This window comes from Zootoca vivipara, chromosome 1 (assembly GCF_965207765.1).
Source record: "Zootoca vivipara chromosome 1, rZooViv2.hap1.1, whole genome shotgun sequence".
NCBI lineage: Eukaryota > Metazoa > Chordata > Lepidosauria > Squamata > Lacertidae > Zootoca > Zootoca vivipara.
Window position 1 is genome coordinate 102,857,242 of NC_142582.1, and position 25,380 is coordinate 102,882,621.

Genomic DNA, 25,380 nt, shown 5'->3' on the forward strand with positions numbered 1-25,380 from the left:
TACTGCAATGCCTTTAGGTATTAGTTCACCATATAAATTCTGGGTACAGCCATTGACTGTAAGTTCTGTAACTATATATATTTAGGGCAAACATTTAGTTCAGAGCATCCGTCTTCCTGTACACATTCGCATGGTAAATTTAATGGCAATCACATTGATTAAAGTAGCCTTGCATTAATGGGACGAGTTGGTGGTATTCAAATACTGTGTATGGCATTTGCCACATCGCAGATTGTGGATCTCTCTCTCTCTCTCTCTCTCTCTCTCTCTCTCTGTGTGTGTGTGTGTGTGTGTGTGTGTGTGTGTGTTGCTTTCCTACCGCGAAGGGGTCCTAGCCTTGCAAACAGTCCTGGAAGCCCATATGTAGGAAAACACCCCAGAGGGAGGGGGGAGGGGTCAAGCATCTCCCTAACAGCTTATTACTTGACAGTCACTCTTCCCCGTGTAAATTGCCCCTTCGACAGAAATGCAGGCAAGCAATTCGACCTTCTGAGCGTTTACAGGCTTGCGAACCCCGCGAACTTCAGCGGGACTGGTTTTAATCCCAGAATTCCAAATGCCCAGGCAACGGCATCCAACTTAGTGGGATCCTTCCGGAAGGGTAAAGCCCTTGGTCGCTCCCAAACACCAGCTTTTTGGATCATTCAGCCTTGATTTTTGTGTGCACAACTTTTGCGAGAGGAGGACGTGAGCTATTTATTGATTTGTTTGCTGGTAATATGAAGTTTGGCCAAGCAATTGTTAGCCTCACATGACTTTCCAGTGCATTCTCTCCCCCCCCCGCCCTGCCCCCCCTTTCCTTATCCCCCGAAGTCCGATCATGTGCGGGGAGGGAGTTTGTAGCACCAATTAACTTTAAGAGGGCAACCTGAATTTGCCGGCATGGTCTCATCAGAAAATAGTGAGTGATATGGGACTTTCGGGATCGCAAGCGCGCGCATCTTGGGTGATGCCGGTCTCTTCTGCCAAAAAGACACGGATCGCGAGGGTGGTTTTTGTTTGCCATCAATCCGGTTTATTAATCATGGTAAGAAAGTTCTATTTGAAAATAAACTATGTCTGATACAAGCAACTCCCTATTCGTTTTGTTTAGAATGAAACCCAACCTTCTTCTCTTTTAAAAACAACAACTATGTTTTCGGCCAGCTTTCTAAAACAAAAGGCCAAAAACAGGGTTAGGGCGAGACGATCAAGGTTAGCTACGCCAGGCATTCCGATCCTCACAACATTGACAGGGAAGTCCCGTCGAATTCTGTTCTTTTCCAAGTAACACCAGGATCCGAAGCACGCCTTGCACGCTTATGTCTATTAATCCGGAACAACTACCATTCGTGGCTTTGCTACTCGCAATCGTCCATGAGGGCTGCCATCCCATTTCACCGATAACAATGGGTGTGTGGGTGTGTGTGGGTGTTGAAGGGAAATTAACCCGGGTTGGGCGATCTTAACTTTGCACCCTCCCTTCCTTCTATTCCTATCTGCCTATCCTCTTTGGAACTTAACCCCCAGGAAGAGTGCGTAGGATTTGCAGCCTTCAAGATCCCACTATTACTTCCGCGTAAAGATAATTTGGCGGGGGCGGGAGAGATGATTGGGCCCACTTCCCTTGGAAGCAAACTGCTGGGGATTTGATGTTTGGGTTTCTATTTCTTACTGGTTGGGATCCGCGGCTCATTTTACTCTAAAGTAGTCCTATGCAAGCCAACGCCTCGCGAGATGAAGGCACCAGTCCAAGGCGTCGCCCCAGGGCAGGCGGGGTCCAGGGTGTGTGTGTGTGTCTCTCTCTGAGTCTCTCTCTCTCTCCTTTTGGCAACCTGTCCGCGTACTCGGCGCCTTCCTCACCCCCAGTTCCAGGAGACAAGGGCCGGCGGCGCTAAGTGCTGGTAGGCGGGGAAGAGGCTTAGCGAGGCAGCCTGCGGGAAAGCCGGGTAGCCCTGGAGGCCGAGCGCGCTCTGGGCGCCGCCGTAGTCCTGCGCCGCGCCACTGCAGCTCTGGCACGCCTTGCCTTCGCGCACCAGCACGGGCACCACCACCCTGCGCAGGAGAGGCGCCGCCGCCGCCGCTCCTCCGGCGCCAGTTCCTTCCCCGGCGCGCTCTCCTCCGGCGCCGCTGCCCTTGGCGCGCTTCATCTTGTAGCGGTGGTTCTGGAACCAGATCTTGACCTGCGTGGGCGTCAGGCGCAGCAAGTGCGCCAGCTGCTCCCGCTCGGGCGCCGACAGGTAGCGCTGCTGACGGAAGCGCCGCTCCAGCGCCAGCGTTTGCGCCTTGGAGAAGAGCACCCTGCGCTTCTTCTTCTTCTCCTCGTCGTCCTCGTCCGCTCGCGTCGAGGCGGCGGCCGGCCGCGATCTGCTCTCGGGGCCGCTCTCGTCCGAAGCTGCGGGGCAAGACAAGGGGAAGGAAGGAGAGAAGGCAGGCGCGTTAGATCCCGTTTCGTTGTTATCATTTGCATATTTACCGCTGCAAAGGGGCGCATGTAAGCGAGAATTAGGAAACACTGGAAGCGCAGTCGAAACATCATAATCATCATCAACGAAATACTGTACAATGGATCCGGCATATAGGTTAGATCTGAATGGTACATTATGTTGTGTTTGTGGAGAAAGTGGGCATGGTAAAGAAGAGCCTGCTGGATCAGGCCCATGGCCCATCTAATCCAGCATCCTGCTTTCACAGTGGGAAACCAGATGCCTATGGAAAACTCTCAAGCAGGAGTTAAGCCCAAGAGTACTCTCACCTCCTGTAGTTTACAGCAACAGGCATTCAGAAACATAGTCATCATGGCTAGTAGCCCTTGATAGCCCTCTCCTCCATGAATCTGTCCAATCCTGTCTTAAAGCCATCCAAGTTGGTGGCTGTCACTGCCTCCTGTGGGGGTGAGTTCCATAGTTTAACTGTGCGCTGCGTGCAATACTTTCTTTTACCTGGTATGTGTATTTCTAGAATATATAGCTATAGCCACACACAAAATACACTACAAATAAATCTGCCCAACCACCCATAGATCCATTTTCTCTGGAGATCCGACAAAGCCGAAGCCGAAGAACCGAAACGGTAGCGCTTTTATTTGGGCGCACTGTGACTTTTTTATTTGGACAGGGCTTTGATGATGGATAGGGTAGGATTTACACAGGAACGCATGAAGTTGCTTAATGCTAAATCAAACCATTGGTCCATCCACGGGAGTAGCTCTCCAGGGCTTCACAAGGGAGACATTCCCAACCTTACCTAGCTAGAGATGACTCTGGGACTTCTCTGGAGCTAATTTCTCACCCGCCTCATCTTGATTTTTAAATGTGGCCATTTTATGTATAGTTTAATCTTTTGTTGCCAGCCCACAACACTGGAGACTGACGTTAACTGGTCTCCTGGAGCACCAATCCACTCCAGCAAGAACCTCCGAGAGGAACAGGAGCAACACTAGGACGCAGGAGAAGTTGCGCAGCCGAAACCGCCTTCCTGTGGTTTACGTCGAGAAGGCAGCGATACCGCCTCTGTGTCACGCGAGTTAAGCACGAGACTGCGGGCAAGATTTCCTTTCAGCTATCATCTTGATGAAATATTGTTTTTATCTTACCCTATCTATTGGAAGAGTTTTAGAATAGCGAATATCTCCCCTTGATCCAGCCAGTCCTTTTACGAAATATTAATTGTACGATTGTAGAAAGGGGTTTGTTGCTTCTAGCTCGCTGAGTTCCTAATCTTTTGCGTTTTATCTTTTTTTTAAAAAAAAATCATACTTGGGCAGCTGGAGCTGCTGATAAAGCTGCAAAACAGTAAATAACAATGATTGGTGCATTTGGTGGTTCGTAGGGTGCGTGTATATGTGAGTGTGTGTGTGTGTGTGTGTGAGAGAGAGAGAGAGAGAGAGAGAGAGAGAGAGAGTGAGAGAAAAGAACAAGAAAAGTGAGAGGCAGAGATTTATCGAATGCCCCAAAATCTATTAAACTTTCTCAACCTTCTTATTGCCTCTCCCATACATACACACACACGCACAACTGCAAGGGCTCAACATCTATTTTGAAGTACCCTTTTGTATGCGCCGGCTCCAAGCGTAAGGTTAGATCGGGATATCTCCCGGAAGCGCCCCAAGCAGCCGCTTGTCTTAGTAAACTAAAAGAAGAGAATATGCAGCTGATCGCGTTTGTTATCCTAAGCATGGGTGGTGGGTGGGTAGGTATGTGGAAGTGATATTCCTGGTGGATTTACTAATGGCAAAAGGGCGTGCTTTGGTTCTATGGTACGTGAGACATACTTCTAGGAACCAATGGGTCTGTCTTCCTGTCTGTCTTTCTGTGACAAGAATCTCTCCCCACTTCCTCGCATTCAGGAGTCGCTTAGCTGCGAAGGGACTAGCTCTTATCGAAGTGCCGGATGAAGAAAATCGGAATGGAGGCGCATCAGCAAGAATACCTGCCAGGGTTTATGGCCTCCGAAAGACCCCACCAGGAAACCCTCGCGGTTCACCATTTTCCTAATAAGCGTTTTGGAAGACCGAGCTGGGTTATTAGGATTTTAAATAAGCTAGTACACGTTGTGAGTTATTACTCTGTCTGTAAATGGACTCGGACTCGTTTGTGTATTTCCTTAATTTAGTGCCGGAGATTTAAGATGCAAGCCGTTCCTGTTCCACAATAGGAAGGGTCCTTTTAGATCTCCAAGAACTGCTACTCCGCTTCTGGAAACATTGAGCCAAACGGGAAGCATCTTCTGGAGCGACAGACTCTTGCAATTAACCAGGAGATCTGCTTTTGGTGACCTCAGAGCCGAGGCCTGGAAAACGACCCACTTACTACCCTCCTCATCTTGAGTACAAGGGAGCTTAAACTATTGGCAAGATGACCTGAAAAACTTTGACTTGGACTTAAGCTGCATACACAACATCCATTTCTAACACACCCACTCACCCAAATAATTCTGGCAACAATAGTTTACTCCTCACAGAACTGCAATTCTCGGCACTCCTAGCAAACTACAGTTCCCAGGATTAATGGGGCATGTGTGCTTTAAAGGTTTTGCGGGCACAGAGCCTGTAAACCCATTCAGTGGAACCAAAGCTACTCCCATCGAAGGTTGCAATCTTGGGAGCGTTTACTTGGGAGTCTCTTCGCATCCAGTGGGACTTAATTCTGAGCAAATGTGCATAAGATCGGACTGAACGGCAGTCTGAAAAGGCTATAAGGAGATCGTAGGGAGGGGGAGCTTATATTTTAGAAAGTTGAAGGCAGCACATTCGGTAGGAGTGAGGCTTGTAGGTGTGGATTTCATTAAGTCCGCCCCCCTCATTTTCCTTGATAGTTCGAACATTTCTCCAAACCTCACTGAGGTGGAAGCAAAAATCACTGCCTAGCCAGCCCAAATTAAGCGCTGTCCGATTGATTTCAAAGGGAAATCAAAACACGTGGCTACATCTCTCACTGAAATCAGTTGGACTTTTTTTATAAAACAAAAACTTAAGTGTGGCTGGATTTTGCCCATAACTTGGTTAGCATTCAGATGGAGTTCAGACCAATGAGACCTAAATCCAAATGCTGGAATTTATTGGGCTGAGAACAAAAATGCATCGATGGATGGATGAATCAGATCATCTTTCACTATTATATTACCATCATGATCTAAGCCATGGATTCTGTTGAAAGGCTGGAATTTGGTACTGTACATGCGTACATACTAACTACCACAGAAATAGACTACAGTGCTTTAAGAGCCATTACTTGGAAATAGAAATCGGTGGTGAGGGAAGGGCGGGGGGGGAGAGAGAGAGAGAGAGAGACCGTAGAGATCAGCTATGATGGGGAAATTGCCTAGGGATACACTGAAGCTGTTTTGTAATTAAACAAACTGAGTCCCTCGGGGCAGAAACTACAAAAGACAGCCACGGATCTAATCTTGTTGCCCAGCAATACAAGCATATTCTACATTATAATTACTACAGGAATATTAATTAATTACAGCAACTGTGGTATATAGATTGTATACTGGGCTGAGCTTGGTTTCTTATTTTTATCTACAGAAAATGTTTTGATTTTCCATAAGATGGGAAGTATCTCTATGAAGTCTGTTTCCTTGCCTCTAAACAATTATTAAAAAAAACTATGAATAGAGATCTATGTTTTTAAAAGACCATAGAATCATATATTATATTTTTTCCAACATCTTCATCTGGGCACACTTCATTCAATGGAATTTTCTGGCTGAGGAAGTGTCCTTAAATTCGTATAGTACATTTTCTGCAGAAAACGGTAGATATATACAGTAATCGGCAAAGCGTTGTCGAGGTAAAAGGCACCGTCAAAAAACAAAACAAAAAACCTGCATGTGATGTCGTAATAGTTTTAGTATACTGTATAATATGTGACCAATTAGTAAATAAATATTATATTAATATCTGAACAGACGCATATGTGTCCATCTTGAAGATGTCAGCGCGGAGGAGACAATACCTAAACTGGACCATTCCTAAGCACAAAGGCTATTACATACAGGGATCTCACGGTTTTGCCTGGAGTAAGCTTTATGATAGGAAGAAATGTATTTCTGCCTTGCTTTGAGTAACGAGTGTGTGGACGTCCCTGGGTCCGTGTACGCACACCTGTGTACACGAGCGATATGTATGAAAGTCAAATATGACATCTCTCGCTCAATATCTCCTCAATGCATAGCGCTATCGATTTCCCTTTGGTGGGTGGGTGGGGGGTGGGTTCTCCCCTCTCTGTCGCAGGCACACACATTTCCATCACCTCTGCGCAGCAATATTATTGGGGTTCAATATTCCTCGCCTATTATCTCTCGGTGACCACCACATCCCCGTTATCTCCCCGCCTGTTACATCTCCCTCTAAAATGGTGGTCGCCTTTATTTTCTCCCTCCCTCTTTCCCGGATCTCCCCCAAGCCCGCCATCCCTGTGCGATCTCCGCCGCCCCCCACTCACACAGATACTGGCTCCTGTCCGTTTCCATCCATTCCCGGTACAGGGAGCGGCCGTATCCCTCGCTGGGGTCCTGCTCCTTGCCTCCGCCGCCTTCCGGCTCGGGTAAATCCAAAAGGCTCCGCACCGTGAAGCTGATCCTGCCCACGGTAGTCATGGCAGAGATGCCCGCCGCCGCCTCTTAGTCAGTCCTCGACAGTGGCGGTGATGGGCAGGCTAAGGCGAGGAGAGCGCAGCTACTGGGTGCCGGGGAGGCTTGGCCGGAGGCTCATCCCTGCCTCTCCTCCGGAGAGAGATTAGTGTCGCTTACCGAGGGGGCTCCTGTTTATATCAACAGTCCTCCTCCCCAGCGTCAACACGGGCTGCTTTCAAACCGTCCCTGTCTATGGGATGCTAAGTACCTGAATTAGTCAAGTGCTCAAGCTCTAATGGGGAGTAAGGGCAACCTCAACCCCCCCCCACCGCATGCACACATACTCGCAGCCCCCTACCCATCCCCTCTCCTCTCCCCACCCCCCACAGAATCACCCCTCCCCAAAGCCAGCAGGAAGCAGCTTTCAGTGTTACAGATTCTGTCTGATTAGGCCAAAGTGGGGACAGATAATGGTAATTGTTCGCCGTGAATAACATCTTGGGTGGTATGCGGGGACCAGCAGCCGCCCTCGCCAGCCCCTCCGCCCTTCTGTGAGCACACAAAGTGAATCCTCGCAGGGACATCCGCCGCGCTTGTCCGGGGCTCGCTTGCTTTTCGCCTCGACCCTCCCTCGCTCCTCAGCCTTTTCACGAGAATGCAGGAATTTATTCATTGTTTGTTTTCTTGTCCTGGTTTGGGAACCACTTCGGGGGCACAGCTACCCAGGATTCAGTCTCAATGGGTCCCCTTCTCTTCTTTTGCAGAGGGTGCGCAGGGCTTTCCTTCGCGCCTCAAACATTCAGGGGCGTACCCCCACGGGAACAGCCTCTTGAGTCCCTCTCCGCCCAACGCCAGGGAGGCACCAGCGTGGCTGAGCTTTCCAGGTCGTGAAAACGCTTTCCCAGGAAGCCCATTCCGTCAGTGGAACCGAGATCCTGTTTCCAAAGAGTATAGTAGACTCCTAGCTCGACCCATTATCTAGTGGAGGCCAAACCATAGAATCATAGAATTGTAGAGTTGGGAGGGACCATGAGGGTCATCTACTCCAAACCATTGATTTCTGCTTTCCAAAGGTGTGAGCCTTCCTTGCAGCCAAATTAGCGAAGGGCCACAGTTCAGTGGGAGAGAAAAGGCATGCATGCTGTTGATTCTGGGTTCAATTCCCAGCATCTCTAGGTAGGGGTGGAAAGACTTCTGCTCCAAACCTTGAAGAGTCACTACCTGGCAGTGCACGAGATCAGGGCTGTCTTAAGCATATGCGGCAGGTGTGCATCTCGCTGGCTTGGTCGCCCCCAAACTTGCAGTGCAGAGCCACCCGCAGCAGAAGAGCCTGCTGCTGTGCTCCAACCAATGGGTGGGCTCGTCCCCGGATTCAACTCTTGGGCCCCAGACTCTCAGCCTGGCGTTCCTGAGAGCCCGGCGCCCAGGTGCTCCACACCCTTAGCACCTATGGGTAAGACGGCCCTGCATGAGATGAACCACAAAGCAACTTCCTGCAAACCTGCAAAAGAAGAATAAAGAAAGGATCATTTTGCCTTTTTTTCTTCTTCAAAACTCAAAGATGGAACAGCATTCCTAAGCACAGTCCAGGTGAATCAGGAAGCAGGCAGTACAAAAAAGAAGAAAGGAGGTGACTACGTGACTTGGCCTTTTACCAGGCCTGGAAAGGTCACACCCACCTACTAGTTGTGGGAATGTTCAGGGTGGCAGGAGAGGATATATTGTTTAATATCCTTCCTAACTTGCTCCAGCAAGTTCCTTTACTTAGCAGAGTTTATATTCCCCTTTTACATGCACAGCAGATAGCTGGTTGCAGGCTTGTGTAAGCCTCTCACTATTATACAATTCAGTCTGTCTTCAGATTGAATTGTCCGTTCCTGGTAAATTCCCTTTAATCCCTCTTAAAATAATAAAGATGCAAGAATCTTATTCAAAGTCAATAAAAGAGGTTTACTTACATCAGTTCACAATTGGATCCCTGAAGGCAGACTTAGTTACAAATATGTACATGTGGTTCTACCCCATATGGGGGAATAAGCCCACTGTTCTGCTAGCTGAGAGTAGAGCAGTCCTCGTCCAATAATAATAATAATAATAATAATAATTTATTTATACCCCGCCCATCTGGCTGGGCTTCCCCTGCCACTCTGGGCAGCGTCCAACAAACATTAAAATACATCAAATATCACAGATTAAAAACTTCCCTAAACAAAGCTGCCTTTAGGTATTTTCTAAATGTCAGATACTTGTTTATCTCTCTGACCTCTGATGGGAGGGTGTTCCACAGGGCGGGTGCCACTACCGAGAAGGCCCTCTGCCTGGTTCCCTGTAGCTTTGCTTCTCGCAGTGAGGGAACCGCCAAAAGGCCCTCGGCGCTGGAACTCAGTGTCCGGGCAGAACGATGGGGGTAGAGACGCTCCTTCAGGTATACTGGACCGAGGCCATTTAGGGCTTTAAAGGTCAGCACCAACACTTTGAATTGTGCTCGGAAACGTACTGGGAGCCAATGTAGATCTTTCAAGACCTGTCTTATGTGGTCTTGGCGGCCGCTCCCAGTCACCAGTCTAGCTGCCGCATTCTGGATTAGTTGTAGTTTCCGGGTCACCTTCAAAGGTAGCCCCACATAGAGTGCATTGCAGTAATCCAAGCGGGAGATAACCAGAGCATGCACCACTCTGGCGAAGCAGTCCGCAGGCGGGTAGGGTCTCAGCCTGCATACCAGATGGAGCTGATAGACAGCTGCCCTGGACACAGAATTGACCTGTGCCTCCATGGACAGCTGTGAGTCCAAAATGACTCCCAGGCTGCGCACCTGGTCTTTCAGGGGCACAGTTACCCCGTTTAGGACCAGGGAGTCCTCCACACCTGCCCACCTCCTGTCCCCCACAAACAGTACTTCTGTCTTGTCAGGATTCAATCTCAATCTGTTAGCCGCCATCCATCCTCCAACCGCCTCCAGGCACTGGTCAAAGGCCAAAGGCTGGTCAAGTGAAGAAGGAGTAAAAAAAAAAAAAAGGAGGTGTGCTGCATGACTCTTCCTTTTGTTACCTGGACAGGTTAGGTCACGCCCACCTTCTATCACATGCAAAAGGAAGGATGCTCCAGCCAGGAGGAACAGGAAGTTTTGACTGGCTGGACCAAACATTCCCTCGCATGTCTTCTCTAGCATTACAAGGAATGTTGTACTCGACTGTTCTCAGTGGATTACATTCCACACTAGTCACATACAAAGGAAAGAATGCTCCAGACCAGGTGTAACAGGAAGTTCATCTGGTTGAACCAACATTCCCTTGCATCATATCCACTCTAGGCAAGCAATCCATCCTCCAACCGCCTCCAGGCACTCACACAGGACCTTCACTGCCTTCACTGGTTCTGATTTAGAAGAGAGGTAGAGCTGGGTGTCATCTGCATACTGATGAACACCCAGCCCAAACCCCCTGATGATCTCTCCCAGCGGCTTCATATAGATATTAAAAAGCATGGGGGAGAGAACGGAACCCTGAGGCACCCCACAAGTGAGTGCCCAGGGGTCTGAACACTCGTTCCCCAACCCCACTTTCTGAACACGGCCCAGGAGGAAGGAGCGGAACCACTGTATGACAGTGCCCCCAGCTCCCAGCCCCTCTAGACGGTCCAGAAGGATGTTATGGTCGATGGTGTCAAAGGCCGCTGAGAGATCCAGCAGAACTAGGAAACAGCTCTCACCTTTGTCCCTAGCTCGCCGGAGATCATCGACCAGCACGACCAAGGCAGTTTCAGTCCCATGGTGAGGCCTGAATTGGAAGGGATCCAAATGGTCCGCTTCTTCCAGGGCCGTCTTAAGCCCATCCAGCGCCTTGCTGCTAGGTCCCTCCAGCGCCCCCCTCCAGCGCCTCTCCAAGGGCCCGGGAGTGCTAAGCGGACCGTGGCAGCAGCGGGAGGCCACCTCCGAGGACTCCGCACTGCGCCTCCTTCTCATTTCCCCAGCGCTGGGTTCCGCTCAGTCAAGCTTCGCCACCAGCGCGCACACCGCGGGACCAGCAAGAGCTGCTTGGGTGCTGTGCACGCGCTGGTGGTGAAGCTTGACTGAGCAGAACCCAGCGCTGGGGAAACAAGAAGGAGGTGCAGCGCGGAGTCCTCGGAGAAGGACTGCAGTCCTAGCCAGATCGCCGGAACCCTGCGCTCACTTGGCGCCCTTCCAGCACCCTCCAGCTCCCGGCGTCATGGTTCTCCGCGCCACTAGCCTCTATGGCTAGGACGGGCCTGGCTTCTTCCAGGCGTGTACATACAGTAGTTTTAGGTATAGGCATTGTTTTCCAGAGTCAGGTGGGTTTGGGACTCAAAAGTAAGTTTACACTTAAGCTTAGGAAAAGGTCCAGAATGGGGAGTGAGGCAATGAGGGCATTGCAGGGGGTTGGACTAGATGACACCCTCCCCCTGCATTCCCTTTCAGCTCCACAATTCTATGATTCTAAGATTCGCAGATGGTACTAGCTAGTTAAACAGGGGAAATGCAGAAGGTACATTCCTCTTCAAGAAGGCATTTGGCTAATTATACAATCTATGACCTTTTGTGGAAATGTTAAGGAAGGTAGGAGAGGATATATCATTTTGATATTATCGCTCCTCACTCACGCTAGTGAGTAAACAGCAGAGCACATTCCCTTTGCAACTTATTGGAAGCAAATTGTTGATTCGTTAGAATATTTTAATTAAGAAATCCAGTCTGGTTTGTCTAGTCTGGATCGTTATTGGTAAGTTTCCCCTTTATTTCCCTCTTTAAATAATAATAAGGCAACAGTCTTCTTTAAAAGTAAGAATAAAGTTTTACTTGTATTCTGTTCACAGCAATAATCTGACGGCAGGCTTTATCTTGTGGTTACAGTGAAAAGAAGTCTGAGCTACATCTCAGACTTTCTGCTTGAGGGCTCCAGCCTATGTGAAGGTTGAGCCATGCGCTGGCTAAGAGCCAGGAGAGCAAGAGTAAAAGAGTAAGAGTCCAAATGCTAAGAGAGAGATGGTTGCATGGCCAACCCTTTTATCTGGTAAGCTAGGGTCATGCCCATCTTCCTGGTCACACACAGAGGGAGGAAGCTCCAGAGCAGGTATGACAGGAAGTCCTCCCTGTCTGGAGTCACATTCCCCTGTCTGTCCATTCTAGGCAACAGGAAATTGTTGTACGGTACTCGACTGCTCTAGTAATAATACATCCCACACTTTTAACCTGGGATGGGTGTGGGTGGGTGAGTATAGTTTTGTTTGTTATTATGCATTTTTGTGTTTATACTGTAAACCACCCTGTGGTCCTTCATTGAAGGCAGTATATAAGTTTTAATAATAATGATAATACCAGAACAAAATTGGTCCCAGGCAAATTATGGAATCACCATGGGAAGCATTGCATCTGCTTTAGGGCAAGGATAACGCCAGGTGGGGCCCTGTCCAATTGGCTCTATGCTTTTCAATCTGGATCGCATTGCAAACTCAGGTTTTCTGGGGACCAGATATGCATTAATATCAGCAGTAGGGAATATTTCTTCCCCATAGGGTCAAGGCAGTTTCTGGATTCAATAGCTATACCCAGATTGTCAGCAACAATGACCATCTGTCAAAATGACAATGACAATCTATTAGAAATATGATTTGAAGTCAACAATTCAGTTAGTAATTAAGGAACAATTAAGAACAAACTTAGTTGGTCTCTAAGGTGCTACTGGACAATTTTTTAATTTATAAGGAACAAGTGGTTACTGATGTTTTCTTTCCTAGTTTTGAAGCAATTGATTCTGCACATATCTCCCATCTCTATTAGATACTGATTTCAACATAATTGATTTCCACCTAATCTGTTTGGCTGGGAGACCTTAAGATGAAATCCTAGGAACAATTCAACAAAAGTCTGCTCACTGATAAAGAGATTTTGGAATTATTCAAAAGACTGTAGAAGTGGTAACTTAATCTTTAGCTATGCATCCCTTGCTTAACTTATATGAGAAAAGGGTATACTGCATTTATTTGCCTTTATTCCAAACACTGAGAACTGGCATCAATTCACAGGCAAACCTACCTGCATACTGAATTCCATTGGACACAGCACTTACTTCAGTATTCATGTGCTAAAGGTTTAGGGTAAAACGAGAAATATCGTGATTTATTTCAATGGGGTTAACCAGATTTAATTGCAACTCACACAAACTGCTACTTAAATGCATTGGATTCACTTCAGTCCAACAAATATGGGCTTCCAGCTCAGGGAGGCAGAATCCACACAGTCATGAGGCAGGAGGAGAGAACTGAGTCAGAAAACAGGGTGCACCCCTTTACCCAGTTAGCTAATTATTAGCTACCTTACTTTCCTGCCAGCCTTCCTGCTGTTGTTGGTAATACTGCTTACCACCACCACCCTGGTGAAACTAAAGAAGGTGAGGCTCATCCTCTCCGTGGCCTCCTTGCATGAGCTGAGGAAGGGTTTTCTCAGAACCAGACATTCTGGGCAAGGACACCTGTGATGGCACTGTGGTTTACACAGCAGCTAGAAATTGCAGGATTTACAGTCAAAATCACAAATGCATGATTGCCAGAAAGGCACACGAGGGGCTGACACTTAAAGATTTTCTGAATCAGTATAGAATGGACAGTTTGATGTCATTTTCTTAATGCTTTGGTGGGAATTTCAAACAAAGAATATAATTTTATGTACTTCCTGCCTGAGCTCTCCTTCTCTTTCTTTCAAGCCAGCAATGTGAACAATTGTACATGCCTTGGCTCTGCCCAGAACCTAGACTCCATTTTGGAAACTAATTTTATATTTTGTAACTAAGAAGTATTTTTACCTGCATACCAGTTTGATATATTTGCTGCTTGCATTGAAATGTAAGTAAACTGTTTTGTTTTTGAGTTGCTGCCCTCCAGACCTCTCATGGAGGAGGCACACAAAGAAGGGCCTCAGATAATGATCACAGGGTCCGGGATAATTCAGTTGGGGAGAGGTGGTCCTTGAGATATTGCAGTCCTGACTTGTTTAAAGCTTTGTAGGTAAAACCCAGCACTTGGAAGTGGGCCTGGAAACTAATTGGTAGCTAGTGCAGTTAGGCAAAGATCTTTCTAATATGCTCAAACTGCCTTGCCTTCAGTGAGCAACTTGACCACCAAATTCTGCACCAGCTGAAGCTTCTGAACCCTCTTCAGAGGCAGCCCTACATATTAACGTGATGCAGTAATCTAACCTAGAGGTTACCAGAGCATAGACAACACCTGAAAGGGATGGAAGGCACTCTGCGCCACTGAGGCCACCTGAGCCTCAAGTGACAGTAAAGGATCCAGGTGTACCCCCAAACTATGAACATGCTCCCTCAAAGGAGTGTAACCCCATCAAGAGCAGGTCATCTCCCATACATCCAGTCTAGGGAGCCACCCATTAACAGTGCCTCAGTACCTTGACTCTCATCCAGTCCATTACTGAGGCAAGACAAACTTGACTGAAAATATTTCTGGTTTGCCAAGCATTTTCTAGAGAATGAATTTGATTCAGTGCTTGGTCATTAGTTCTGTATTTTTTTTTCCTTTTGTGACCTTTTAATGTTTATGCTGTACATCACAATGCCCCCCCCCCAGTTTAGAAATACCCCTATAAATACATGCATACTGCCAAGTCCAGAGGTCTCAAAAGTCCGAGAAGGTATGATGCGGATACTTTGATAGTCTTATCACTTAGTCACATCCTTATACTGACTTCTTCAGGAGGCTTCCCCTGAGCAATTAATTAATTAATCAGTCCATCAATTAATCCGTGCAATTGTGGCTTGTGGTTCTTTTCGCGCTATGATTCCAGATGGGCCTGTATCTCCGCGGGGGAGGAGGGGGGATTATTCTTTTAATCTCCTGCGGTTATTGATTCGCAGCTCCCTGTGCAAACAGCGCCCCAACACAAACGCCTCTTGGCGCGCCTATTCGGAGCGGAGCCTGAGCCCCGCCTCTCCCGCTCCTGGCCCTCTTTCCCCTCTGGCCGGCTGAAAATGTAAATAGAGCAATAATGCGCCAGGCGGGGGGGGGCTCAAAGAGCTCTGTCTCTGGGGCTGATTTGTGGCCTGGGATGAGCAGGGGACGGGGCTGCAGTTGGCCGACTTCCCGCATATTTCTTAGGGACTGGACAGGCTCTCTATAAAAGATTCCCAGGCCGTGATGATTGGAGCCACCTACCAAGCGTGCCCGGTGACAGTCGCTTTCCTGCCTCTCCCCCCCCCCCTTCCCAGCCCTCTCCGCCGTCCCTCCCCTGGTTCCTCCTAGATCAGCCTCCCCGACGTCCTGGGTGGTCGGACCGAGGGGAACACAAATACATGCCAACTGCTAGCCTGTGAACAAAGGGGAAATGTAGCCCTATGTCCTGGACCTGTTGGAAGCATTTGTTCCAGTCAAGATTTTGCATTTGTTCAGACGGGGAATAATAGGTGATTGACGCCTCCTGACAATGTGCTTTAGCTCTCCGGGATAAATCGGAGCTTGTTCCTTGTTGTCATGGTTTTCAATTGGGTTCAATGGGATTTGAACCACGATCGACTCTGCTTTGCGTCTACTGCAGCCTACTCCATACAAATTTATTAGTTATGTCTTTTTAAATGAGATTAAATGGAAACGACTTCAGGGAAACAACTCATTCATAGCCAGGGGCTCCGGGTGCCCACCAGCATTTGAATGCCAGCTTAGGGGTGTGTGTGTGTAATGAATATCAATTCATAACTTCAATCTAGAAGCAGGGTCGCCAAACATGGTACGCCGAAACCCTGGGAGATAAATGCTTCCTTCTTTACGCTTAAGGAAGTGGGTGGGAGGGACTGAACTGGTCTCCGTCCAAATGCCCTGGTTCTCATCTGGGTTGTGGACCAGTCTGCGTATGGACCTCGGTTTCAATACAAACCCTTCGGCTCCGCTGGGCTGAGGATGGGAGCCAAAGACAGCCATCACAACTGCTTGGAAAGGCAAAGTCCGCCTTGAATATAATAGGGCTGTTTAGAAGAAATGGGTCGGAGCCAGCGTGGGCTGCAAAGAGCTTAGAGAGGTGCCGGCTCCTCTCCGCAAACAAAAGTAGCCAGAAAGGAGGGGGGGGTCTCACAAAAGGAGATGGTTCTCCTTTGTATGCATCCTCAAGGACAGGCCAATATTTCTGAGGCCATCAGCGATGGCAACGAATTAGGGGGGGACCCCTCACCCACTATCCCCACCTCCCAACTCCTCGACCCATCTAGAAAGAAAGGTACTTATATTAAAATCTTGACCCTGAAAGCAAACAGTTCATGGCTTCTGGGGAGGTTGTCTCTCTGTGTGTGTGGAGTTTGAAGCCCGGAGGGACGAAGTATTCAAGGTGCCTCTTATAATACTTGCCAAGGACTCTCTAAGGAAAGTTGGTTTGGGTTGTTGTTTTTTAAACTTCGCGAGTCAGGAGAGAAAGTCTCTACTCCAGTGACCTCTCTTAGCCTTTTAAGCTATTGAATATCCTAAGCCCACACTGCTGTGTAGAAATAAGTAAATGGTACTCGTCAGCCCTTAAGAGCCCTTCAGCACCAAATATTTGCTCTTTCTCTTATGGATTCTCTCCAGTGGCACCAAAAACGCTCCTCTTCCAGCCTCTGAGCGAGCTGAGTACACCAACCCCTTAATAGCTCTTCGGAGAATCTCGTTGTGCTGGGCGGGCGGGAAGGTAATTCCCTCGGGTGGAGCGGAGGAGAATCTGCTCTCAGCTGCCAAAATATCTTGATATAAACCGGGGTGTTTATATCAATCTGTTCCTATCTCCAAAGCTTCCTAGTGGGACTTTGGGCTCTGTTGCTTTGGGAACCTGTTTTAAAACTTATTGCAATTAGCCGATGAAGTGGCAGGTTGTCGTGTGTGGGAGTGTAGCATAATGGAATTATTTCCCGTACAATCCATCCATCTCTGCACATAGAAACCTAGCTGTCAGGTAGACTAGAGTCCTTTTCCCCTGACCTCTAGCTTTCTATGTGCTGGGATTTTTTAAATGTTACTTGCTTGGATTCAACCATGTGAGCTTCCAACATGGAGAACAATGGAACAAGAAATAATCCACAAGAGGGCAGGATGGGATGATCTAGCCTCCTCCATACGATATTTGATTATTCCACCTTAGGTGGAATACTTACAGTACATTTAACCCACTCGCCAGTTCTACTCTCTGAGTCTTACCATTGTTATAAGCAATTAAATGGACCCTTATTTAGATGTGCATGTCATAGGTGCAAAAGTCTGTGTGTGGGCAACATCTTCGTTAAGCAAAGGAAGAAATGCTATCATCACCATCACCATCACCATCACCATCACCATCATCATCATCATCATCAACAACAACATCATCAACAACATCATTAATCTGGGATTAAATATGATATATATCCAACTGCTGGCCTTACTGAGCATCGTGCACTTACCCCTTCTTACCCAAAACTCTGGCCTCCACCCTTCTGAAATATGAAGCTCAGCTATTCCCTTGCGACCTTCCAAAGCAAACCTGAGCAAGCAAACAACGCGTAAAGCAGTTCCCATAAGAACTAAGCAATGCCCCCAACACGTTTCGAGCGGATTGACTTTTTATCTCCAACAATGAAAAGAAGACAGCGAAAGAATCAGCAGTTGAGACTCAGCTAGGTAAAAATATTCGTAAGACTATGAATTTCAGATGCGATGGGAGTCAACTGTAAGCTTATCTGCAGCTAAAGCTCTTGCCATCAGCTGAAACAGTTGTGCATCGATTGACTGTTTTTAACCAAATCATAGGAGTCGGAAGGTACCTTGGAAGCCACAGCTCTTTACAAAGTATAACGCTACAAAGTATAACGCTACCTGTCTTCCAGGGAAGATGGAATTCGTGGAATGAAGCTGATAACCATTGCGATTGATATTACTCTCAGTAAATAAACACGGAAGTGGAGAGCTATGTGCAAGTCCAACTCTCAACCTTACTGAGAGTTGGAAGGGGCAACCAAAGCAGTTTCTGTGCCAAAACCAGCAGGCTTAAACTCTGATTGAAATGGATCTAGAAAATCAGATTTCTCCAAGAGCACCTGGATCTCATCCATGTAGGAAACTGTCTTATGCAGAAGAATCTGCAGCCAAACCACAAATGCATGATAACAGGGGACTGTATAATGATGCCATATCCTCTAAACTTTTGTGGTGGGAGGGGGTACAATAGAAAACGTAAACTTATTCTTCCTGATGCTCATCAGTGTGGTGTAGTGGTTAAGAGCGGTAGACTCACAATCTGGGGAACCGGGTTCGCCTCCCCGCTCCTCCACATGCAGCTGCTGGATGACCTTGGGCTAGTCACACTTCTCTGAAGTCTCTCAGCCCCACTCACCTCACAGAGTGTTTGTTGTGGGGGAGGAAGGGAAAGGAGAATGTTAGCCGCTTTGAGACTCCTTAGGGTAGTGATAAAGCGGGATATCAAATCCAAACTCCTCCTCCTCTTCTTCTTCTTCTTCTTCTTCTTCTTCTTCTTCTTCTTCTTCTTCTTCTTCTTCTTCTTCTTCTTCTTCTTCTTCTTCTTCTTCTTCTTCTTCACTGTCTCTATTGAATCCTTGCAAGCCTTTTGCTGTGAGTAAACATTATATCGTTCTTGTTTAGTTGAACAGTCTAAGCATGATTTATTTGTTAAGAGAAAACATAGAAGTGAGGTGATCCACGTCTGCCTAAGGATCCTTGGATATCCTAATTTGTTCTAGAAGGTTATACAACCTTGTCTCTAACAGCTTCTAGAGATAAGCTGTACACAGATGCTGATTTTTAACTCTGCTGAAATAGGTATTTGCATTCTTACACAAGTAAGAAGAGGAAGGATAATTAATAAATTAAATACCCTCTCCTACTCATCAAAATCCATCTAACACTGGTAAATTCCAGCTTAGAATACACCATCGCCTTATAGGTAGGGCTGCCAAACCATCAGCACAGCTAAGCTGCACCCCTCTGCCACTTTTTGGCAGAAGGAGTCTCTATGCTGTTGGGGAGGAAACTAACTTTACAAAGATAGAAATGGAAAGTTTTGCAGCTGGTCGGTCTCTTTCTAAGCGGATGCCCTGATCTGGCAGATCTCCAGATTAGACCGGAGCAGGCGGCCTAGGTAGTGAAGAGAAGGCACAGCTGGTCTGAGGAATAGGAGCAGGAGGGAAATCCACGTGTTGAAGAAGGAACACACAAAGCTACTTCACACACGTGTACCATGGAGGGAACACTGGATGAGAAAATGGGTTCTAATTTGTTGTGCAATATAAAACTCTGCTCCAAAGGTACCCAGGAATAAAAAAAACAATTTCCTTATCTATAGACTCCAGTAGATTTGATTATTTGCTACAGGTAGTAGATGCTACTACTGTATTACAATTGCAACGGCCATTACGATTAGGAGCAGACTAAGATATTCTGCTGAAATCTGTTCCATTTTGCCCAGAGACAGAGCTCCCCCCACCCTACTTCGAAGCGATAGTCTTTTTGTGTTGTCATTGTTCCCGGTTAAATACAAAAAGGGGAAAAAGGAGGGGAAGGAGGGTTGCTGCGCAGGGCTTAGGGATGGTGAATTTGGGCAAGGAAAAGCTGCTGGCGATTGCCAATGGTACCTGTGACTCTCCATATGCGTCAAGAAGTACTTACACCAAGACGGACGTTTTTATAGCTTAACTGCATTGTGGTAGAAAGGTTAGAATCGCGCACCGCGCGAGACAAAATGCGCCTTAGACTCCTAGCGCTTGGAACGCAACCGAAAAATAGCCTACCTAAATACCGTACACGAGATCTGCTTGGAGAGCTTTGCGTTCGCCCACGTTGGGTGGTCGGTAATCCAGAACCGAGCCGTGTTCTACTATGATATTTACTCAAAGGTAATAAAGGCACGGGGTGGCGACCCTATTTACCCCTAACAGCAAATGACTGCAATTGGCACAGCAATAATAAAAAAAACCTACCCAAGTCTCCCTGACTGACATTTCTCACTAACCGCCATGGCTACTGTTTTGCACCACAAATACATTTTACGATTTCAAATCAGACTGTCGACCTAGAGGTTTGAGGGGTTTAAGAGACTGAAGTCTGCGTTCAAGGCAAAGCTGATCTCGCCTTTCCTAGTGATTTGCAACCGGGTGATCTTCCTGTGGGACCGCAGTTTGCCTTGGAAGAGAGGAAAAGCCCGCATCTCTCTCTCACACACCGGCGTGCACGCACGCACGCAGGCACGCACGCATAGGATTTGGCGTCTAGAGGAAAAGAAATAGAAGCTGGATCTGAAAAACACAGGTGCAAATAGAAATTGAACAGGGAAAGAAAACTTCGGAATAAACCGATTAACCCAGAGAAGTAAGGAAAACACGGATCCTTCGAATTGTTTCACTCGCCTCTTGTGCCATACGCCAGTATCAGGACCCTAGCAAACCTGATCGTGTATAACACATCCATTGTATTGGGGGGGGGCGGTAAGCCCTACTGAATATAGTTGGACTTACTTCTGAGTGAACACGCATAGGATTGCTCTACCAGCCTGGCACCCCATGCTAATAATAGTCAATTGTGTAATCCTAAACACGCTTACTGTAAATGGGACTTGCCTTTTAACACCGGGAGGATATTATTTCGTGCATGCATGATGCACACGAAAGCTCATACCAATAACAAACTTAGTTGGTCTCTAAGGTGCTGTGACGCAGCTGGGCTCCTTAGGAAACAGGACAGAAAGCTCAACGGAAAACTTATTTCCAAGTTCTAGGCACATCTCAGCCCCATTTATTTCAGCTAGGCACATCCTTAAATCTTTAGAATCAATGGGCTGGAAGGTGCTTCGCAGGCTGGGTACTACCCAGCACTTTTATGGGTACAATCCAGTTCCAGTTGAAATGAGTGACAATTAAACTCTGCAGTGCTAACTTAATGAGGGAAAATGCATACCATCGGAGTATATTTCTATGATGTCAGATTACTGTGCTCTTTTAATAAGTGTTTAAAGTTAGGCTACGATCTGCTGTTCTTGGAAGTAAAGGGAAAGCTCTAGTATTACTTTTACAAGAGATCCATTACATCCTACAGTCTATCTATGAACTGGGCTACACAGAGAGAGAGGGAGAGATTGTATAAATACCAGACACTCCTTGATTTGAGTTTCATGAGTTGACCGTTTTCATGAAGCTGAAACGGGTAAATTTGTAACCCTTTGGGGCTGTGCTGTGGCTGGGGCTGTGGCTGGCAGTGGGGTTGGGTGGGGTGGGGTTCTCTGAATGCAGACATATTTCGAGGTACTTTGAAGAAATGATAAGCATAAAGCAAATCTGGGGGTCTCTCTTCAGAACAGCTTAAAAGGATAATACGAGGAGAAGAAGAGGAAAACACAAGCGCCTTAAATCCAGGCTTTAAACAAAGGGAAGGTAGTGGCAGGGACGAGGCTCGGCTCCGCCAGCAACGAATTCCACGTGCATAATGGCTGAAAGGACGACCACCCAAAGTGACAGCTTGTGGCATGGAGGGTGCGAATAGAAAGAGAGAGAGAGAGAGACAGACAGAGAGACAGAGAGACCTGGAGTAGTTTGAGCTCCTCCGCTTGTGACTACCGGTAGGCAGGGCGTAAGAGTCGCTCGCTGCTCACGGAAGCCACTAGGACCTCGCTTGTGAACAGGCATCATTGTCTCAGAGAAATGGTATCTGAAGAAGTGTGCATGCACACGAAAGCTTATACCAGAACAAACTTAGTTGGTCTATAAAGTGCTACTGGACTAATATATATATTTCCAACTGCGTCAGACCAACACGGCTACCTACCTGAATCTAGAATCAGAGAAATGGGGGAGAAACGGCATTGGTAAATATAACCAGCATGCGAAAGTCAGCGAGAGCCGGATGGCAGAGAATTTGAGGTGTACCTGCAAGATTTTGGATGGTAAACAGTCAGGCAAGGCCTAGCTCCTTTTTTTGTTTTTGTGCAGCAAGGGAGTTCAGGACAGGTGCACCCTTGTCAATAAAAATGATGGTGATTAATTTTTTTATTTATTCAAAATATCTTTAATATCGCCTTTCATTTTTTAAAAATGAAGAAATCTCAAGGCGGTTCTCAACAGTACAATAAAACCATAAGCACTGCTGAACAAAGCTATGATAAACTCCACTGGCTGGTATTGGGAGGAAGACCTGGGAGGAAAAAATAATAAATAGAGCACCATGGATCCCTCAATCCCGAGTATTTTCTACTGAAATGTATATTTTCAGTGTATTGTCTTTTTTGGATATGTATGTATATTTGTGTGTGCACACGTGTGCATATATACACATATTTGTGTGCACGTGTGTGTGGCAATAAGCATGAAGGCGGTCAAAGACTGCAGTCCCATTCCCATTTACCTAGGAGCAAGGCACATTTAACTCAGTGGGCGTTACTTACTTCTGAGTAAGCATGTATACGATTGTGCAGTCAAAGCAAAGTGAATGTGCACAACTCCATTTCTCTTTCCCCATTAGAGGCATATGCATTTAACCTTTAGGGCAGATGCTGCTTGCAGGCTTCCCACAGGCATCTGGTTGGCCACTGTAAGAACAGGATGCTGGACCACCCTGAATCTGAAGATCACAGGGCAGTTTACAGTTAAGGACTAGATGGGCAATTGACCTAATCCTGCAGGATCTTCTTATGTTCAACCTGTACAATTTGACCCTGACACAATGAGCATCTGCTTTCATCAAAGCAAGACCCAGACTCTATACCCAGCATCTCCAGGGAGAGCTGAGAGAGACCCAGTTTTGGAACCCTGGGAAGTCACTGCCAGACAGTGCAGACTACAAGGAGCTACATGTACCAGTGGCCTGACTTCAGTGTAAGACGGTTTTCTATGCAGAGACTCCCACCCCTTTGAATGATTGTGCTGTAAAGTGCCCCCGTACATTGATGATGCTACACTTAGATGGAGCCCTGACCCACAATTTCTAGATTCAATGGAAGTGGTGTTCTCATAGGTTGTAATGAAACCCTGCTTCCTGGTTCCCTTAAAATCCACAAGGACTTCCAACTAATTTTCTTCTTCTCCCAATGAATGTTTGATTTCACATTCAGTTAAGGATGCTCAGCTTTTGTGATCTAGGAAGAACTACAGTATTGGGTTTTTACAATCTCATGGCAAAGCTTTTATTTTGTGAGATTTCCGTTGAAATCAGTAATGCATGATTGCCAGACAGGCACATGAGGGGCTGATGCTCATAGAGTTCCTTGAACAATATAGAAGGGACTGTATGAGGTCACTTCCTTAATGCTTTGGTGGGAATTTCTAGCAAAGGAGATAATCTTATGTACTTCCTGCCTGCCTGAACTCTCCCTTTCTTTCAAGACAGCAGATGTACCTACCTGGGCTCTGCTTAGAGTCTAGATTCCATTTTGGAAACTAATTCTGTACCTAAGGAGGATTTTTACATGAATATTTCTTAGAAGTATTAGCTTCATTTAATGCAAGTAAACCTTTTTATTTTTACTTAAATGTGTGCTTTATTTTTAGCAATGGGGACAAACAGGGGAAAGGTCAGCAGACCAATAAACAGGGATTAAAAGGTGTAATTGCCTAATTCCAGTGGTTTTTAAAAAATGTTTAGGGGTATGCATACCCCTGTGTCCCCCCCCCCCCCCCCCCGAAAAAAGCACTGCCTAATTCCTAGCTTCAAGTAAGCTGCAAAAGCTTGTAAGTGTTTTTACTCTGCTGAAAAGGGCTTCACAACCTGATTACTCTCCAGGGGCGTAGGAAGATAGGGGCGGTGGGGGCAGGGCGCTCCGGGCGGCGCAATCCCAGGGGCACCATTGCGGCTGCCCGCCCCACCCCAAAACACGTGCCGCCCCTGCGCACGGCACACCCCGCCCCCAAAACGTGCATCCCGCCCCTGCGCACAGCGTTCCCCACCCCCGGAATGCACGCCACGTCCTGGGGGGCAGCGTGCCTGCTCTCCGCCCCTGGTGGCGGAGCATGAAGCTCCGCCACTATTACACTCATATTTCTCCCACATATGGGAATGTTAGGGATGTGGATTAGGATATATTATTAGATAGATCCTATCCAAGCTTGTGTTAGCAAGCTTCCAATATCAGCAGAGTGACATTCCCCTTTTGTGCGCAGCAAAGCATGTGCGTTAGATTCGCTAGAATCTCTATAACAATATTACACTTTATAGTTCAATATTACACTTCCTGGCAAAGGTCCCCTTTGTCCCTCTTAAAAGAAATACACAACACAGTGTTTATAAAATAAGATAGAGTTTACTTACAGTTTCATCCTGAGTTACAGCATAATCTCAGAAAGGCAGGCTTGCTTAGAAAAGTTACAAGTATATATACATCTAGAGACTACTTAGTAAAGTAAGACTCCATTTGGTCTCACTCTTGGCTGCAGGCCTAGAGTGAGAACCATGCTAACTGGAGATTCTCTGGAGATGTGTCCCCATCGAAGGAGGAAGTAGCTAAGAGAGAGAGTGATTGCAGGCTAGGGCTTTTGTCTAATCCAACTCATTTGCATGTCTGAGGGAACAGGAACTGACCTGTAGTCAGGTGTCCCTCCAGGTGAGTTCCTGTTAGTGGACACTCTAGGAACTGTTGTGACTTGTCTGCCCCAGTGTTCCATCCCACAAACCCCTTCTCAGGCAATTCACAACATTCATTACATACAAAACAAAACATAAGCAACTTTATTCAACCACCCAGGAGTCCCAGCTTGACACGCAGGTTCTGGAAACTCTGTCTTGGCAGGGGTTTTGTTAGGATGTCTGCTGTCATCTCCGATGTGCAGCAGTACGACAGTTCGACAAGTCCATCTTGTATCATCTGGCGAACGTAGTGGTACCTGACCCCAATGTGTTTTGAGCGTGCTAGGAACTTCTCATTCTGCGCCAGCTTTAGACAGCTTTGGTTGTCCTCCAGCAGGCTTATAGGTTCCTTTCTCTCCACGCCAAAGTCTGTTAGGAGTTGGTCCAGCCAGGAAATCTCTCTGCACGCTTCTGTAGCTGCTACATATTCGGACTCTGTAGACGATAAAGCTATACATTTCTGTTTATAACTGCCCCATGTGATAGCTCCGCCCCCATACATAAAGACATGCCCGCTTGTGGATTTATAATCAGAATTATCACCCCCCCAGTCAGCATCAGTGTACCCAATGAGCTTAGGGTCACTGACAGCTGGTAACTTTAATTTACAATCCATTGTACCCTTAAGATATCGAACCACCCTCTTCACACCAACCCAATCATGCTCAGTGGGACTACTCACTTTCCTGCTGAGAATCCCTACTGCATTGGCTAAATCAGGTCTGCACGTGGTAACTAAATACA

General features: G+C 47.0%; 1 protein-coding gene across 1 annotated transcript; it reads right to left on the reverse strand.

Moving 5' to 3' along the window:
* Window positions 1-1,008: 1,008 nt before the first annotated feature.
* NKX2-8 (NK2 homeobox 8) lies at window positions 1,009-7,316 on the reverse strand. Its single transcript, XM_035097259.3, has 2 exons — window positions 6,930-7,316; window positions 1,009-2,374 (listed from the first exon to the last, which is right to left on the reverse strand). The coding sequence occupies exons 1-2, from the start codon at window positions 7,081-7,083 to the stop codon at window positions 1,839-1,841; spliced, it is 690 nt and encodes a 229-aa protein (XP_034953150.2). The 5' UTR covers window positions 7,084-7,316; the 3' UTR covers window positions 1,009-1,838.
* Between the last annotated feature and the right edge of the window lie 18,064 nt (window positions 7,317-25,380).